This window comes from Hyperoodon ampullatus, assembly GCF_949752795.1.
Source record: "Hyperoodon ampullatus genome assembly, chromosome: 7".
Taxonomy (NCBI): Eukaryota; Metazoa; Chordata; class Mammalia; order Artiodactyla; family Ziphiidae; genus Hyperoodon; species Hyperoodon ampullatus.
The window spans coordinates 93742647-93759213 of NC_136920.1; the positions used below are offsets into that span (position 1 = coordinate 93742647).

General features: G+C 50.7%; 1 protein-coding gene across 1 annotated transcript in view; it reads right to left on the reverse strand.

The window, feature by feature from the left end:
* The window catches only part of GRIK4 (glutamate ionotropic receptor kainate type subunit 4), a gene marked incomplete at both ends in the record, with an annotated part of 310907 nt that extends 295719 nt beyond the window's left edge, over positions 1-15188 (reverse strand). The window contains one exon of the mRNA XM_079709251.1: positions 15107-15188. Within this exon, the coding sequence (XP_079565377.1) occupies positions 15107-15188 (82 nt within the window). The remainder of the gene's footprint in view (positions 1-15106) is intronic.
* Between the last annotated feature and the right edge of the window lie 1379 nt (positions 15189-16567).

Genomic DNA, 16567 nt, shown 5'->3' on the forward strand with positions numbered 1-16567 from the left:
ATACTCCCGGGGCTTCCCTGGTGGTCCAGTGGTTAAGACTCCGTGCTTCCACTGCATGGGGCGTGGGTTCGATCCCTGGTTGGGGAACTAAGATCCCGCATGCTGCGGGGCACGGCCGAAAAATAATAATAATAAAAATTAAAAATACTCCCAGCAGAGCCTGTCACCTGGTGTTTAGGACCACCTGCCAAGCCCCCATCTCTCTCTCAGTCCCCTGGGGTTTTGTGCTGATCTTACAATGCAGGGACTCTCCGGGTCCCTCTCCTGGGCACCTTCCTGGGAGAGAAGCACCCAGTACATTTAACAGGGCAGAATAAATAGCAATAATAATATATGTTCAGGCATTAGCCGCATAAGTAATCAGAGATCACTGCCATATGATTTCTGGTTAAACATCATTTGGAATCTAATAAATAAGCGGCTGTAAATACAGGCAGTGAGCAGATTCGTCCCCCCTGAGCGGCACAGCCTCTGCTCTTATTTTTAGCCTAAAGGTGCCTTCAGCGCTACTCTTGTGGTTCAATTTTAAGTTAATTTCTCTGTCAAATGTCTGCAAAGGAAACCGGCAAGGGCAGGGGGCAATGAGCAGGACTCAGGTGCGGCGTCTGCCTTCTGCTCTCTAAAGAAATCAAGGCGCCCAGGGGGTCTTGGGTGGAACTCGTTCATACCCACCTTCTCCCCACTCCTCCGAGGGGCTCCGTGGAGGGGAGCACAGCAGGGGCAAGGATGGGAAGTGCCTAGTGTGGCGGACAGAGCATGGGCTTGGGGCCAAAGAAATCTGGGTTCAAATCCAGGGTCTTGGGGCTTCCCTGGTGGTGCAGTGGTTAAGAATCCGCCTGCCAATGCAGGGGACATGGGTTCGAGCCCTGGTCCGGGAAGATCCCACATGCCGCGGAGCACCTAAGGCCATGTGCCACGACAACTGAGACTGCGCTCTAGAGCCATGAGCCACAACTACTGAGCCCACATGCCACAACTACTGAAGCCCGCACGCCTAGAGCCCGTGCTCCACAACAAGAGAAGCCACCACAATGAGAAGCCGGCACACTGCAACAAAGACCCAATGCAGCCAAAAATAAATAAATAAAGTAAATTTATTTAAAAAAAATCCAGGGTCTTCCATGTTCTGCATGGGTGACCTCAAGTCTCTCCAGGCCTCGGTTTCTGTACCTACAGACCAGACATTATCAAACCTACCTCTGAAGATCGTTGTAAAAATTAAATGATGCAATTTATAGACAGTGATGGGCACATATTAGGTGCTCAATACACATGAATGTCATTCCATCCCCTGTGATTCGGTCCTTGAAAGTGATGGTCCCCCACCCTCTCATTAGATGGAAACGGGCAACATATCAAGAAGGTAAAAAGAAGCCCAAAGTGCCAACGTGCCCATGGTGCCCGGACCATAGTCATCATTGCTTAACTCTGGAGCTGGCCGGTTGGCATTCAGTGCTTCCCTGCTTTGTGCTCTCCTGGAGTTCCTTCATGTCTGAGTTTTGCCTTTTCACATTAGAACATTAACAACACAATACCCTGTTTCCAGCATTTCCCACAGACCCCAGCCCGCTGCAGGGCGCTGTCAGCGTTAAATCAGGACCAAGGGACAGAGGGACAAAGCTGGACCAGCCCTAAAGCCCAGGTCTCCTAATTCCCTGCTCTTAGCAATACCTTCCTATACCACATACCTTCCTAAAACACAAGAGGATCTGCTCCTTTCTGGAAGGATGACAAGCAGAGTAACAGACAGTTTGCTGGGACTCTGGGGGGACATTATTCTTTCTAGGCCCCATGGCAGGAAATAAACACATCGCTCCAAGCCAAGCCCAGCAGAGCCCACGTGACATGGCTTCAGATAACATTCTGCTTGTAGGTTACTCCTTTAGAGCCCTGACATGTTAAATCAACGTGATGAAGTGCTTCCCGTCACACAGTCCCTTCCCAGCTCTCTCGCTCCTGTGGCACAGTCTCAGTCACAGTCATGTGGCCGTCCTGTCAGGGTCCCTCTACCCATCGAGGGAACGCATTGGCTTCAGGGCTCTGGGCTTGTCTGCTTCTCATGCAAAAGATTGGCCTTAACAGGAGTCAGGCAATCAGATCAAGGGTTGGACTGGGGCCAGTTTCCAAGTGCAAGCACAGTCCCCTGCACACAGCACTGCTCATGAGAATGATTTCAAGAGGCTCAGGCTCCTATCTTGGGAGCCATCCAAACAGAGGAACAGAATAATGGTCCCCAAAGATGTCCACATCCTAATCCCCGGAATCTGTCAACGTGTTACCTTCCATGGCAAGATGGACTTTGCAGAGGTCATTAAGGTTACAGACCTTGAGATGGGGGGATTATCCTGGATTATCCCAGCAGGCTCAATACAATCTCATGAGTTCTTAAAATCAGAGAACCTTTTGTGGCTGAGGTCAGGGAGCTGTGATCTGAGAATGGCATGATCCTGAGCTTTGAGGATGGAAGAGGGGGGCCATGAGCCAAGGGTTGCTGCAGACTCTAGAAGCTGGGAACAGCCTCAGCTGACAGCCAGTAATAAAGTGAGAACCTTGATTTTATAACTGCAAGGAACTGAATCCTGCCAGCAACCAAAATGAGCAGGAAATGGATTCTCCCCTAGAGCCTCCAGAAAGGATCACAGCCCTGCTGACATCTTAGTTTTAGCTCATCAAGACCCATGCTGGACTTCTGACCGTAAATTAATAAATTTATCTGGATTAAACCACGAAGTCTGTGGTAATTTGTTATGGTAGCAGTAGAAAATTGTAGTAATAGTAATTATAATAGAACTACTGATAATAACTATTATTTATTGGCCTCCTACTAATTATCAGGCACTGTGCTAGCTGTTTTGCATACATTACCGTACGTAAACCTCAGTAGACAGGGTGAGTATTATTACCCCCATTTTATAGTAGAAAACAGAGGCCAAATAATTTGCCCAAGGTGACATGCTGAAACTATAATTCCTTTCCAAGTTTGTGTGTCAATAAAGCCTAACCCCACTCTACTACCCTACGATGCCACCCAGAATTATGCATGCCATAATGTTGGGCAAACTACTATTTTTGCAAGAAACAAAAGAAAGGGAACTGTTATTTATTAAATATTACTAGATGCTACACACCATGTATGGGACTTTACATATCTCCTTTCAATTAACACGATAACCTCCTGCATGCTAAAGTGTTATCTCCAGCTTACAGGTGGGAAACTGAGCATGAGAAAGGTTGAATAATTTGCCGGAAGGAACGTGGCTAAGAAGGGAGAGTCATACCCGTGGATTTTGAATCCGAGGCTGCCTTGTCCATAATGCTTAGGATATGAAGACTTGAATGTGAAGCCCAAGCTCCCCCAGGTGACCATCCTCATGGCTTCATGGTAAGAAAGGCACTGGATCGAGACCCAAAAGGGAGCCCCGCCCAGGCTGTAACCACAAGCCAAAGGCAACAGCTCCCACCCATCCCACAAGAGGGTGGCCCTGTCCAGTGGCCAGTATTGCTCTCTGAGAGATAATTCCTGGGCAGATGAGGAAGAAGTTGATTAAATAAAGGGAGAGCCCCAATGGGGGTGATCCATGGATACTTACACGCTATTTCATCTCCACCAAGTCCACTCATTTGCACTTCACAACTAAATTCCTTTAGCTCTCGAGGTTTTCCCAATTGGCTCTAAAGGGGAAATTGGCATTCAACCACCATTCGAGGTAAAGGTCCCTTTAGGTTCAGGAACTCCAAAGGCTCCGGGAAGAGCAGGGAACATTCCCTACAGATGGCCATCGGAAAGCGTTCCCCTTCCCTGTCCGCTGGCCCGAGGCTGCCTGGTGGCTGCCCAGAGGTGTGAGGCCAGCTACTGCCACTCTGTTCCCACCCAGGCTGTGGCCGGTGCCTCTTTGGAACGAGTCCTTAGCAGAGCTTCCTGCTGAGGCCCCCAGGCTATCCACTTGCCTTTTCTGTCATCTTGGAGAAAATCCCTGTTCTTTCATCTGTGAGCTGAAAGCTCAGTCTCACGTGGTTAGATCCCTGCCACTGGGGGAAATTTATGAGTGTTGCCAGCAAAATGGCATTCCCTCCCCTGCCAGTGTCACTCCCTGCTTGAAAGACCATGTACTATAAAGGGTGGGAAAGCACATCTCGGAAGAAGCCACAGGGGTGACACAACGTAGGGAACCTCCCAGCACCCGACTGCTTAACACAGGTATCTTCAGACATGGGGGCCACCTGCTGCCTGCTTTCAAAGAGTGGCATCAGGTCTGGGGTTGAGAGCAAAGTCAGCCTGAGAAGAGCCGGAGCTGGGGGTGTGAGGGCACATTTCACAGGACATAGATGGAGACCTAGATGGGCTTTCTTTAGCCAAAAGACGGGTCAGCCAGGGCTTGGTGGGCATGGGTCCGACCGGGGGCTCTGAACCTGGAGACCAGATCCCATCAGGCCGGAGCAGGTGCCCGTGGTGGACTGGAAGCAGATGAGGGGAGTGCCTACCTCTGATTTTGGGACACATCCTACCTGGGAAGGAGAAAAGAGAAAACCCATTCAGAGGAGGGTGACCAGGATGACAAGTGGAATCCAAATGCTGAGAAGGAAGGAACAGTCGGATGAATCTCTGAAAGAAAGAAGATGCTGGGGGCTGTGAAATGACAGTGCTTCAGATCTCGGACATGCCGTCAGAGGGAAGAGCGCAAGGCCTGTTCTGTAGGCTCCTGAGGGTGGAAGGCACAGAGAGACAGATTTGGCTCAACAGAGAGGAAAACCGATGGTCGGAGCTATTCAAAAGTGGACTGGGTTATACGGGGGACCCTTGCCACCATCAAGATTTTGTGAATCTAAGTACAAGCAGTCAGGCCAGGTGAAGCACTGGGAGAGTCTGTGGCAGACAAGAAGCAGGTACCCTGGCTAACACTGGCAGCTTCAGGAAAGAGCTGGAAGCACATGGCAGGGTCCCAGCTGGGAGGCTGGGTCCAGATTCAGGTCCCCAAGCTCTAGGAAGACTAAGATAAGCAAGGCCTGACCAGAGTCCCACGGGAGCTCAGAAACAGTCGGAATATGAAAGTGAGGTTTCAGACTTGATGACGAGACAGAAACTTGAGCACTGCAACAGCCGTACAGCTCGGGGAGGTGACTCTAAATCAACAGCTCGGTGTTTGGATCTGAGGGACAAAGTAAGACCAGCGGCCAAGACTCATTTTGATGCTGAGTCATTAACCTGCTGGCTTGGACTTCCTCAGAATGGGATGGAGATTAGCCTTTAGACCCAGGGTTTGCCGCAGGGACCAGAGAACCTGGGGACAGGAAGCCAGCAGGGCCAGTGCACTGTCCTCGGCAAGGAACACTTGTTTAGAACTTCCTTTGTGTTGAGTGAGGCCATCATCATCTCTGCCTTCCAACAGCTTTCAAGTTTGAAGCTCCTTTGGGATCTCCCTTGGGTCTGCATCATTCACTCATTCAGTAGACATTTAGTGAGCACCTTCTGTATACCAGGCACTGTCTTACATGCTGGGGAGACAGCAGAGAACAAAACAAAGGGCTTTGCCTGATGGGAGGACTCAGATAATAAGCGAATAGGACCCAGTTTGTCAGATGGTGACAAGTGTTATAGAAAAATCAAAGCAAGGAAGAGAGAGAGAGAGATGGCGAGCAGGGCATGACTTACAGTAAGTGAGACAGTGAGGCATGCAGACATCTAGGTGAAGACTGTTCTAGGCAGAGAGAACACCAAAGAAGCCAGGGGGAGGGGCTGGTGTGGAGTGAACAAGAGGCAGAGGAGTAAGAGATGAGAACAAATAGTAATAGAACAGTGGGTCAGATCGTGGAGGGCCCCGTGGGAGGGACCCCATCAGGACTCTTTCTTTTCCTCTGACTTGAGATGAGATGAGATGGAAGGCTCTGGAAGAGCTGAGCAGAGGACTGACATGATTCAACTTCCATTTTAAAAGAACCATCCTTGCTACCATTTTGAGAAACAAAAGTGACAGGAAGAGAGAAGCACAGAAACTAGTAGGAAAGCTTTGCAGTGATCCAAGGGAGAGAGAATATTGTCTCGGAATGGGAAAGCCACAGCGGAGGTGGCCAGAAGTGGTTGGGTTCTGGATATACCTGGAAGGTACAGCAAACAGGACTTGCTGATGGGGAGGATATGGGATATCAGAGAAAATGGGGTCAAGCATGACTCCAAGGATTGGGACCTAAGTCCAAAGAGATAGAATGGCATGACCATGTATGAAACAGGGGAGATGGTAGGAGAAGCAGGCTTAGAGGGGAACGTCAACAGCTTGGACAAGTCAAATTTGAGTTTCTCTTAGACATCCAAAAGGGGATGAGGAGTAGGTGTATAAGTCTGGAGTTATGGGGAGAAGTCAGAGCTGGAGAGGAGACTGGAGAGTCATCGCATCGAAAGCCATGAAACTGAATGAGATCACTAGGCAGTGGGTGGAGGGAGAAGAGGTCTAAGGACAGAACCCTGGGGCACATCCGTATTCAGAGGCCGGACATACGAGAAGGAATCACCAAAGGAGACTGAGAGTCCAAGGAGGGAGGGCAAGAACCAAGATGGAGTGCGACCCAGAAGCCAAGAGAGAGAAGCGTTTCAAGGAAGAGCGAGAGAAAGACTATGCCAAATGCTGCCTGTGAAATGAGGCCTGGGGACAGATGATTGGATGAGGCCATGGGGGCACCATGAATGGGGGCGAAAATCTGATGGGAGGGAGTCCTATTGATTGGGTAAGAGAGGAGAGGAAATGGAGATAGCTTTGCATAAGAATTCTTTTGCAGAGTGTCTCTGCAATGGGAAGGAGAGAAATAGGGGGTTAGCTGAAGAAGGATGTGGGGTTAAGGGAGGTGTTTAAGGTGAGAGATCACTCAGATCCACTAGCCAGTAGCGGGGACCATTACCTCGGTGTGAAAAGCCCACGACACCGGAAAGGTAGAGAAGATAGAGCCCAGTCTCTCAGGATGCTGTTAGGCTGGTGGGACGGATGAAATTCAAATAAGGTTTTTTAAATGTTTGCAAAAATAGGTGGGTATGGACCAATGAAGACAGTGCAACCCATGTGTGACTGAGTCAGCATGCATACCTCTTGCGCTCTGAGAATGCTGGAAGTAAGAGCTTTCCAAACCGGGTGTGGATTCTTGGCTCTTAGAAAGAGGTGAATTTAAAGCAGGATTTAGAAAAAGGGGAGAGACGGCATTTGGTGGAGGAGTGGAGAAGTGTGCTCCAGGCAGGGGAAGGCTGAGAGATGCCAACAGTGCCATTCCCAATAACAGGTGTCACTTTCCCAGCACTTACTACACGCCTGACACTATTCTAAGTGCTTTCTATGTAATAACTCATTGAATTCTCATAAAAACAAGAGGTAGCAACTACTGTCATCCATGTTACAGATGAAAAAATTGAAGCACTAAGAAATGAAGTTCTCACTCAAGGTCATATAACTAGTAAAGGGTGGTGCTCGGATTCAAACCCAGGCAGTCCGGTTAGAGCACAGGCTCTGGCGTCCACCTCTCCACCATGATGGAGCCTTCCAGAGCCAACCCCAGTGCTACCCAGAACACATCAGGCTCTGTGGTGTCCCCCTTGCTCTCCAGACCCCTATCAGCTTGGAATAGCCATGGAAGGCAACTGGGTGAGTCAGGACAGAAGGGGCTAAGGGAAGAGGGAAACACATGGGAGACCCTCTCACGGGCTGCCCCAGGTGGTCACCCACCCCCAGTTACATTGGTTTTCCTCCTGAGTCCAGCACGGTGGCACTACCTCCCGGTCAGGGGCTGGGCACGGCCCCGGCATGGCCCCACCAGGCACCTGCTGAGCCCAGACTGAATGAGTTGGCCCCGCCCTCTGCATCACGCCCCTCATCCGTGTGGGCTTAAGCGGCAGCGGAGCCCCCACAAGCTGATCGGCCCCGGACTCAGCTCGACAGGAAGAAACACACACCAAGAAGACACAGAGGGGCTGCTGGCCAGCCCGACAGCTATTGGCAACCCCCGCCCAGCTATCTGCCCCCGCATCCAGACTAATGAGATCTAAGTGTGACCGCTGTCTTGCCTGCAGCTGAGCTGCGAGGCTGTGGGTGGGATGCGCGGGCCCCGCCGAGGCACACACGTGTCTTCCGCCCACTTGGGCTCACACACACTCAGGCGCTCGGCTGAGAGCAGGCGGCAGCCTCTGTGCTTCTCCGACACCTCAGCGGTGGCCGCAGGGAGAAAAGAAACACCCCAGACAGGTCTACACCAACAGAGTAAGGAGATTCAGTAGGGCTTCATGTCTTATCTGGCTTAAGCCACTGTGACCGAATGGGGTCATGGCTTAAATCAGGCAGATGGCTGCCTCCACTCTAAGCTCCCATGAATGGCTGTTAATGAGAACACAAGGATAATAGGATGCCTCCCAAAGAGTATGAGAACAGACCAAAGGCTAAAGTATTCTAGCACAGGAGCCCAGCTTGGAAGAGGTCCTGGAGGTACCAGGTCCAACCTCGCACTTACACTGAACTCTCTGTCCAGCACAGCTACGGCCACCTCCAGCTGTGGGGACCGCAGTATCAGAACAGCCCATTTCATCTGTCGGGTAAACATTTTTTTTACATCAAACCCAAATCTCCCTCCATAAGTATCATCTCTCCCTACAACAAACCACCCTCCCAAAGCTAGAGCTTGCTAACGACTCACTCCCCATCCCAAGACTCTTGTAAACCACTTCACAGAGCCAGAGACGGGCTTTTGAAATTCTGACAAAATATTACCATGCCAGTTCTCTCAAATCATGTGTGTCTCTGCCAGGCAGGGCTTCATCCAGCAGGACGGAAGATACTGTGGACCAGCACATGTGTGGAGGGGGCAAAATGAGAGTCTGGGAAAACCAGGCCATTCTAGCACCAATGGACACAGGCAGCCACGTACCAAACTTATTTGGAAATCAGCTCTATGATCTAGGGCTAAAAAGTTCCCTAAAAAGCTAGGGAACAACAGCCGCCTCCCTTCTCTCCAATACCCCTGCTTCTGGGACCTTTCCCAGTTTCCTCCTGCAGACTCACCATGATATGTTTAAGAAAACATAATGTTTCCTACTGTCACCTGCCTGTTCTCTTTAGCTCAGCCTGATTTCATGAGGTCCTGGGCGTCGGCACTCTGGCCCATGGTGGCTTTCCCATCAAGAATGTACTGCTGGGGAACCTCCCTGGTGGCGCAGTGGTTAAGAATCGCCTGCCAGTGCAGGGGACACGGGTTCGATCCCTGGTCCGGGAAGATCCCACATGCCACGGAGCAACTATACCCGTGTGCCACAACTACTGAGCCTGTGTTCTACAGCCCGTGAGCCACAACTACTGAAGCCTGCGCACCTAGAGTCCGTGCTCCACAACAAAGAGAAGCCACCACAGTGAGAAGCCCGCGCACCGCAACAAAGAGTAGCCCCCACTCGCCGCAACTGGAGAAAGCCCATGCGCAGCGACGAAGACCCAACACAGCCAGGAAGGGAGGAAGAAAGAAAAAGAAAGAATGAATGTACTGCTGGGACTTCCCTGGCGGTCCAGTGGTTAGGACTCCATGCTCCCACTGCAGGGGACATGGGTTCGATCCCTGGTCAAGGAACTAAGATCCCACAAGCTGCGCAGCCAAAAAAAAAAAAAGGAATGTACTACCAACAGCCTAGGCTATTCAGGACTCCGCCACCTCAGCTGTCCTCTGGTCCTCTGACTGGACTCAGTAGGCCAGGCCCCCTTTGTCCCTGCCTGGGAGATGTCCTATCCTCTTACTCCCCTCCATGTGAGCTTGAGCAAGCCGCAAACTCTGTGAAGCTCAGCCTCCTCTTCCATAAGATATGTTTACTTCTACCGACCTTGCAGCGTGTTGGGGAAACTGAATTAACACATGTGTAAGATACACTGTAAACCGTGGCACCAATGTCACCAGGCAGTTGGGAGTCAGGAATCCTGGCACTGCCACAGTGGCCTTTGCCAGCTCACTTTGCCTACTGGGACCTCAGTTTTTCATATCTGTGAAATGGAGCACCTAGGCCTAATTCATCCCTCACTTCTCAGCAGAAGAGACTATGGCCGGAGTCCGTAGTTCACAAGTGGGTTCCGGAAAGGTTGGGAGAAGATAAACATCCTCCAAGTATCTGGTGTGGTGCTCCTGGCAGAAGACCAAGCAGCAGGCGAAGACAGATGACTCCACACGGTACACTGGCCTGGATGCCTTTCTAACGGCAGCCAAGTCCCCCTCATCCCTCTGAAGATGTGGTGGCAGCAGGGTTGGGGCAGGAAGGAGAGGAGAGACAGCCTCGTGCAAGCACACATGCAGGCAGACGCCCTCATGGACTGTCTTTGGTAAACTATCTACTCTTGCAAATACGTATTTTGTACACTTATTGTTAAATAAAACCAGTTGGCGTTTTTGAGCACTGACCGATATCTGGCAGAAGAGAAATTTGAAAAGTGACAGGTCAGTTCAAGCTTCAAAACTTGCCATTAGATAGTTCATCCTGCAAACATTTCCGAAGTACCCCTATGGGCCAGGCACTGTGCTAGACCCAGGAATACAGACAGAATAAGAAAGACACAGATCTCCTACAGGGGAGGGATCTGTGTCCCGGAAAGCTTTGTACATGGATTCCCTCTCTAGATGACAGATGAAGGAGAAAGTCATCAATTTCTATTTGTCACTAATGTGAAAGACCAACTGATTGCTTATATGGGTGACTCGATTTGGAAAAGAGATCAAGAGTTACACACGGATCAAACTCTCATAAATCACATCACGTGGTCACAGTATGAAGGGGAGCCCACTACTCAAAAAACCCCACGGTGAGTCCTCGGCAAGGCACCGAATTCTGTTGGTATATTTGGATCTTGGTGTGTCCGATATATTTAATACACAGCAGAACAGGATAAGAAAACCAGTGCTTTTTATTCCTCCCCCTTGCCTCCCCCAATTCTTTTATTATCTTCATCTTCATAACATTTGAATGTTCTATGTTTAACATTCTCTCTGCAGGACTTGGAGCTCATTGAGGGAAAACCACCTCAGTAAAAAATGGGAGTTATAAAGTGCTTGGGGTCCTAGTAAGAGTGTCAAATTAATCCAAGCTCTTGCTGCTTCACCTCACAGGGAAAACTTAAACAAGAAAGAGGTTCAATTGCTACAATAACCTGCTGATGTCTAGTGCCACCCACGCTGAGCAGGACTCTGTACCACCCTGAGCGAGCCTTTCAAATCCCCAGGCCTCAGTTTCCTCATCTGTCTGATGGACTTTGTCTGGGTCCTTAGGCAATTATTTGGGAGTAAAAGAATCAAAAAAGAGCAATAGACTATAAAAGCAATAATGATTCCATCTTTCAATTCCTTTTCCAGATAGAACACAATATATTTAATGTGAGTGCTGGGATAATGGGCTATCCCAAATGTCTCCAGGGGTGTAAAGCTGCAGTACGGCAAAGCAGAAAGAGAAGCTTTGGGGACAGGTTCGAATTGCAGTCTCTGTGTGACCTTAGATGAGTTATTTAAACTCCCCAAGCCTCTGTTTCTTCATCTATAACATCTGATCATTAATTCTGATGTGAAGATTGCCTGAAATATGTGAAACACCTAGCACAGTGCCTGGCAGAGAGTGAGGTCTTTCCAAGTGGTAATTATTAGGGGGATTATTATTAATTAGCACTGTGTCCTCAGTGTTGGCACATAGCACTCAATAAATACTTGCTGAGTGGATTAATAAATGAATAGTTGAATCCTTGTTTTTACCATTATAGCCAAAACTTGCCTTAGAACCCAATCAGGATCTCCAGCCCGTTCCTCTTTTCCCTTCTAAGTAAGACAGATAGATGGACATTTTCTCTTTCTCCTCCTTCTCCTTTTTCTTCTACTTCTTCCAATAAGTCTACGTCTTGAAGCACAGGGAAGACCAGAAGAAACTTTAGAACAATGCTGCCGAACGTGTTCTTGGGAAACCACATCTTGCAAGGGCCGTGGACACATCCACCCACCCATGCACTGAGTTTGTGTGATACGCTTGCATACGTCAAGTGTCGGGACCTGCGTTACGTGGTCAATCTCCCTTGGAATGCAGAATGTGGTGGGAAAATGCCGTAACAATCAGAGCACAACCCAGTAAGTGTGCTGGAACAGGGGAATGGGAGAATGGCTGGAAAAAGATGATCTGACTGCCACCAGCCCCCCCCTCTACTTGCTGTGTGACCTTGGCCAAATCACCACCCCCTCTGGGCCTCCCTCCTCATCTGTGAAATGAGCAGGTTGGAAAATGGAATCCATAGAATCCTTTACAGTTCTAAGATATAATGATGATCCCTTTAAGTCATGGGGGGCTGAAGAGATGGTGAGGGTGGTCTCCTCGGGGCATTTATTAACTTGCAGCTCTCACAGTCATCACTCAGAGGACCCAGAGGGACAGAAGCGAAATCAAAAGACATTTTCAGAAGAAAGATGACTGCAACAGGTTGACATATGTGAGAGAGTTTGGGGAATTTATGCGGGCAGCCTCGCCATCATAAATAAAATCCCTTTCCCTTACCCAAAGCCTCATTCGTTGAGTAAACGCCGGACACTGTAATAGACAATTTGGCTGTATCTCCCACCCTGTGCCTCACTTGAATGAAAACCAGCAGTCCCATGGCAGGGTAGTGGGCTCGTCACCTCTTTACAAACATCCACGTTGTCACCAGCTGACAAGCGGGGCAGGGGTTGGAGCAGGCGGTGCAATTTATCTCCGAGATTCCTGGTCCCTCCGTGCAGCCTCCCTCTCACAGCCATCTACTCTGAGGCTGGAGGTTTGGGAGGAACCCCAGGAGAATCAAATGTGGGGAGAAGTGCCCCGTGGGAAGTGGGGGAAGGAGCAGCAGCCCCTCCCTTTCCAGCGAGCCTCTGGAGGACTTGGGGGACCCGTCGCCATCAACGCTGGTCCAGCCCATCTGTGTGGAAGGCTGCCTGCCACTAAGCACAGCTACTTGAGTTTTGTTGACCTACTTCTCCTCCCATCCCTGCCCTATTCCACATCCCCTCTGGAGTCCGTGTAATTAGCACCTTTCCATCCATAAAGCTCCTGGCTCCCAGGATAACCAAGGAGACAGAAAAACAAGCCCTGGCATTGCTGCTTTGGCTTTTCTTTACTTTCCTCTCTCTTTGTTGGCTTCACTCTGCTTCCTGGCCTCTGTAGATTAGGCCCAGTCTGACCTTGCCAGCCAGCAGGGCCCCTGGCTGGAAATCAGCTGGACGTGGCCTGGCATGAACCAGAACGAGTGCCAGCAGAGAGGACAGAACTGGACAAGCATTGTTCCAAGTGTGGGGATGAGAGCTTGAGAGCCCCTTTGAAGCCCCCCACTGTCACACAGCAGGCCAGACAGCGATCTGTCAGCTCCACTTTCTGCTTCTCTCCCGGGGAACAAGTGTCAGGAGAGCCGAGGCCGCGAGGAGCTGCCAATTCCGGCTCAATCCCTTTCCGCTTCCCATTAGCCACAAATGGAAATTGATGGGTTACCGCTTTAGCCACTCATTTAGAGGAGGAGAAAACCTCACAGCAAATGCTGAATAACTGGAGGCATCTTATAAATTAAGCATCTTAAGGATATGAACTGTTTTACATTGCCGCTAAGCAGAATTAAATTAGGTTTTGAAGTTTCAGTAGAAGTGAATGGGGAAGAGGGAGGGAAGATTTTGTTTTTAATTCCTTTTTTCAAGTATGCAGAGTGGTGAGCCGAAGGCAGGATGAGGGGAAGAACTGAGTCACTGGTCTTTGTTTCCGATTCCAATCAGCTGCCAGTGCATATGCACAGAGAGACATGCCCATGTACCCACGACGGAACACGGAGTAACTCGGGGACCTGCAGCTCAGCCTCTGGCCCATGATGCCTGGCCTTGCCAGGGCCTCCTGACCACCCACACCATCATCATGCCCATCTCTGGGACCTTAGAACCAGACCTAATTGCAAGTAGAGGAGTTCAGGAGCTTTAGGCCAAGTCCTTGGGATTCTGCATCACGATCTTCATTCTAAATCATCCTCTAATGCTTTCAGGTTCAAGTTTAGGATTCTGCCTCACTCACAGGATCCACTTTCCCCCCTTCCCACCCGACTCTGGGCAGAGGGGCTTCAGGTGGGCCCCCGTCTGGATAACTTGCCTGGTGTTTGGGTCCCTCTAGGGCTGTTGCCTGGCCTTGCCTGGGGTTCCTGCCATTGGACTGATCTTCTTGTGACCAACACACCTGCCTGGATTTCTCACTGCTGTGCCCCACCTGTCTGTCCACAATGACTCCCTTCCCTATACACATGTACACACCCCAATTCCTGACACCCCATGCCTATCCCAGGCCATCAGATGACCACACAGTGTCTGCTGGACTGGACTGTGTCTCCTTGTCTCTGCAGCTGGGGCCATGTCCCCAGGACCCGGATCAGCAGGCAGTGGCCCAGCCTGCAGTTAAGGAGATTTGCTCAGTCTTGGAGGTGTTGGGGGCAGGGGAGGCAGTTGATTTCTCAGGCACTCCTGGACCCCGGAAAGAGCCAAGTCTTCCGCCAGGCACGGGGACGCTGATGGGGCCAGTGGTGGCAGTGCCTGCCCACACCCAGAATGGGCACCCCCATGGCAGCAATGACAAGGGAGGGAGCTGGTGGACACACGCCATTGAAGTGCTCTGTCCTTCCTCTCCAGAACCAGGGTAGGGCGAGCAGACACCAAGGCAAAGGCCCTGTCAAGCAGCTGGGTCAGGGGCACCAAGAACACTTCATCTGAACACACCCTCCAGGAAGCCTTCTTGGATTGATCAGAGGAGAGAAGAGATGATCTCTGCTCTGCTCTCTAGCCCCTGGATTTGGAAGCCCCATGGCCATTCCCACCCTCCTTCACCTACAGCTGTGACCAGCTGAGTCCATCACAGACTGCAAAAGGCACTCAACATCTTTATTCTCATCACAAGAGGAGCTGGGCAGCTTGAGCAGATTGTAGCTGTCAGCCTGTTGGCTGCCCCACGACCACCACCCTTGCCCCAGCCAAACTCAGGGAGGGCGGAGTGCAGGGTCAGATGTCCCCTGCGGACACCTGGGGTGTGGAAGGGGCATCACCCAGGGCTGGGCTGCCCCCAGGGTGCCACAGGGGTAGCACTTACCAATCCTCAGGGAGTGCGGACTGCAGGCAACCATCACGAGCCACGTGGGAAGCAGCACCAAAGGCGCCGAGACGCGGGGCATCTTCTATAAATCCTCATGGAGCCCTCTGCTGGTCTGGGCATGACATAACTCTGCGGGAGAGCGAGGGAGTATGTGAGTAAGAGTCCTATAGGCTCAGGGGCCCGAGCTACCACCCAGACAGCCTCTGTGGAAAGGACCAACACTCCCTCCATGAATCGCTGTGCCCGTAGGGGAGCTCCAGGCCGGCTCCAGGCCTCTGTTCTTCCTGCCTCTGCCCAGACTCACAGAAGCCTCAGGTTCTAAAGCCATCCCCCACCCTGACCGCCATCAAATCAGGGGCAGGAGGGTGTGACTGTGGTTGAATGATTCATAGGGCTCCACTTTTTAAAAAATGTCTAATTGGGGATGAAAACTTTCATCTGCTCTTAAGAACAGGAGCCATGGGTGAGCAGAAAAGGAGTGGGTGGGAAGGTTAGGCCATCGTCCCGGACACATCACATGCCCTGCTCTCTGGGGAGTGATGTTGGGGAAGGGATGGGTTCCAGTCCAGCTCCTCCATTTGCCAGCTGAGTGGCTTTCCTTGGTCACTCAACTCCATTTCCCCTCAGGTAGACCTGGCATAACAACACGTGCCTGGATGGGTTGAACTGAGGCCGAGGAGAACACAGGAGAGGCCTGGCCTAGAGCAGGGGCTACACAAATGTCAGCTCCTCCCTGGCCCAGATGGGAGAGGTCGCTTCTCAGCAAATACTGAGGGCAGAAGCGCACATCCCAGGTCATCAGCTGGTTTCCACATCTGCAGAAAACTAACCCCTCTTCATCCTTCCTCCACCAGCCCCTCTCCCTCCTGAGGCTGGGGTCAAAGCCAGAACCTTGAAGGAGCTGCCTCCCTGCAAGGCAGCATGGGTATTGTCCCTCCCTGAGACCTCCCGGCACCCTGAGGTCAGAGTCTGCAGGCCACCAGCCCGGCCCCATCACTGGTGTGAGGGAGGGGCTGGTGAATATGCAAATATGCTAAACCAAGGTCACCTTTGGTTAGGAGACTAGTATTAAAGTGATTCATCCCCCCAACTCCATGCACCTGTGTGGATGAATCTCACAAACATAATGTTGAGTGGAAGAAACCAGGCACAAAAGAGTATTTACAGTATGATTCTATCTATAAAAAGTACAAATGCAGACAAAACCATTGTGTGCTGTAAGAAGTCCAGCTAGTGATGACCCTTGAAGGCGGGTGGTGACTAGAAGGGGACACAGGGAGTCTCCTAGAGGTGCTGATGACATCCTGTTTCTTATTCCAGGTGCTGAGCAAGGTGTGCTCAGTTTGTGAAATCTCGTCGAGCTGTACATATCTGATGATAATGTTGACTTTTCCGTATGTGTGTTACACTTAGTCAAGGTTTTGTTTTATGACAATCCCCCCTCCCCACAGAAGCTTG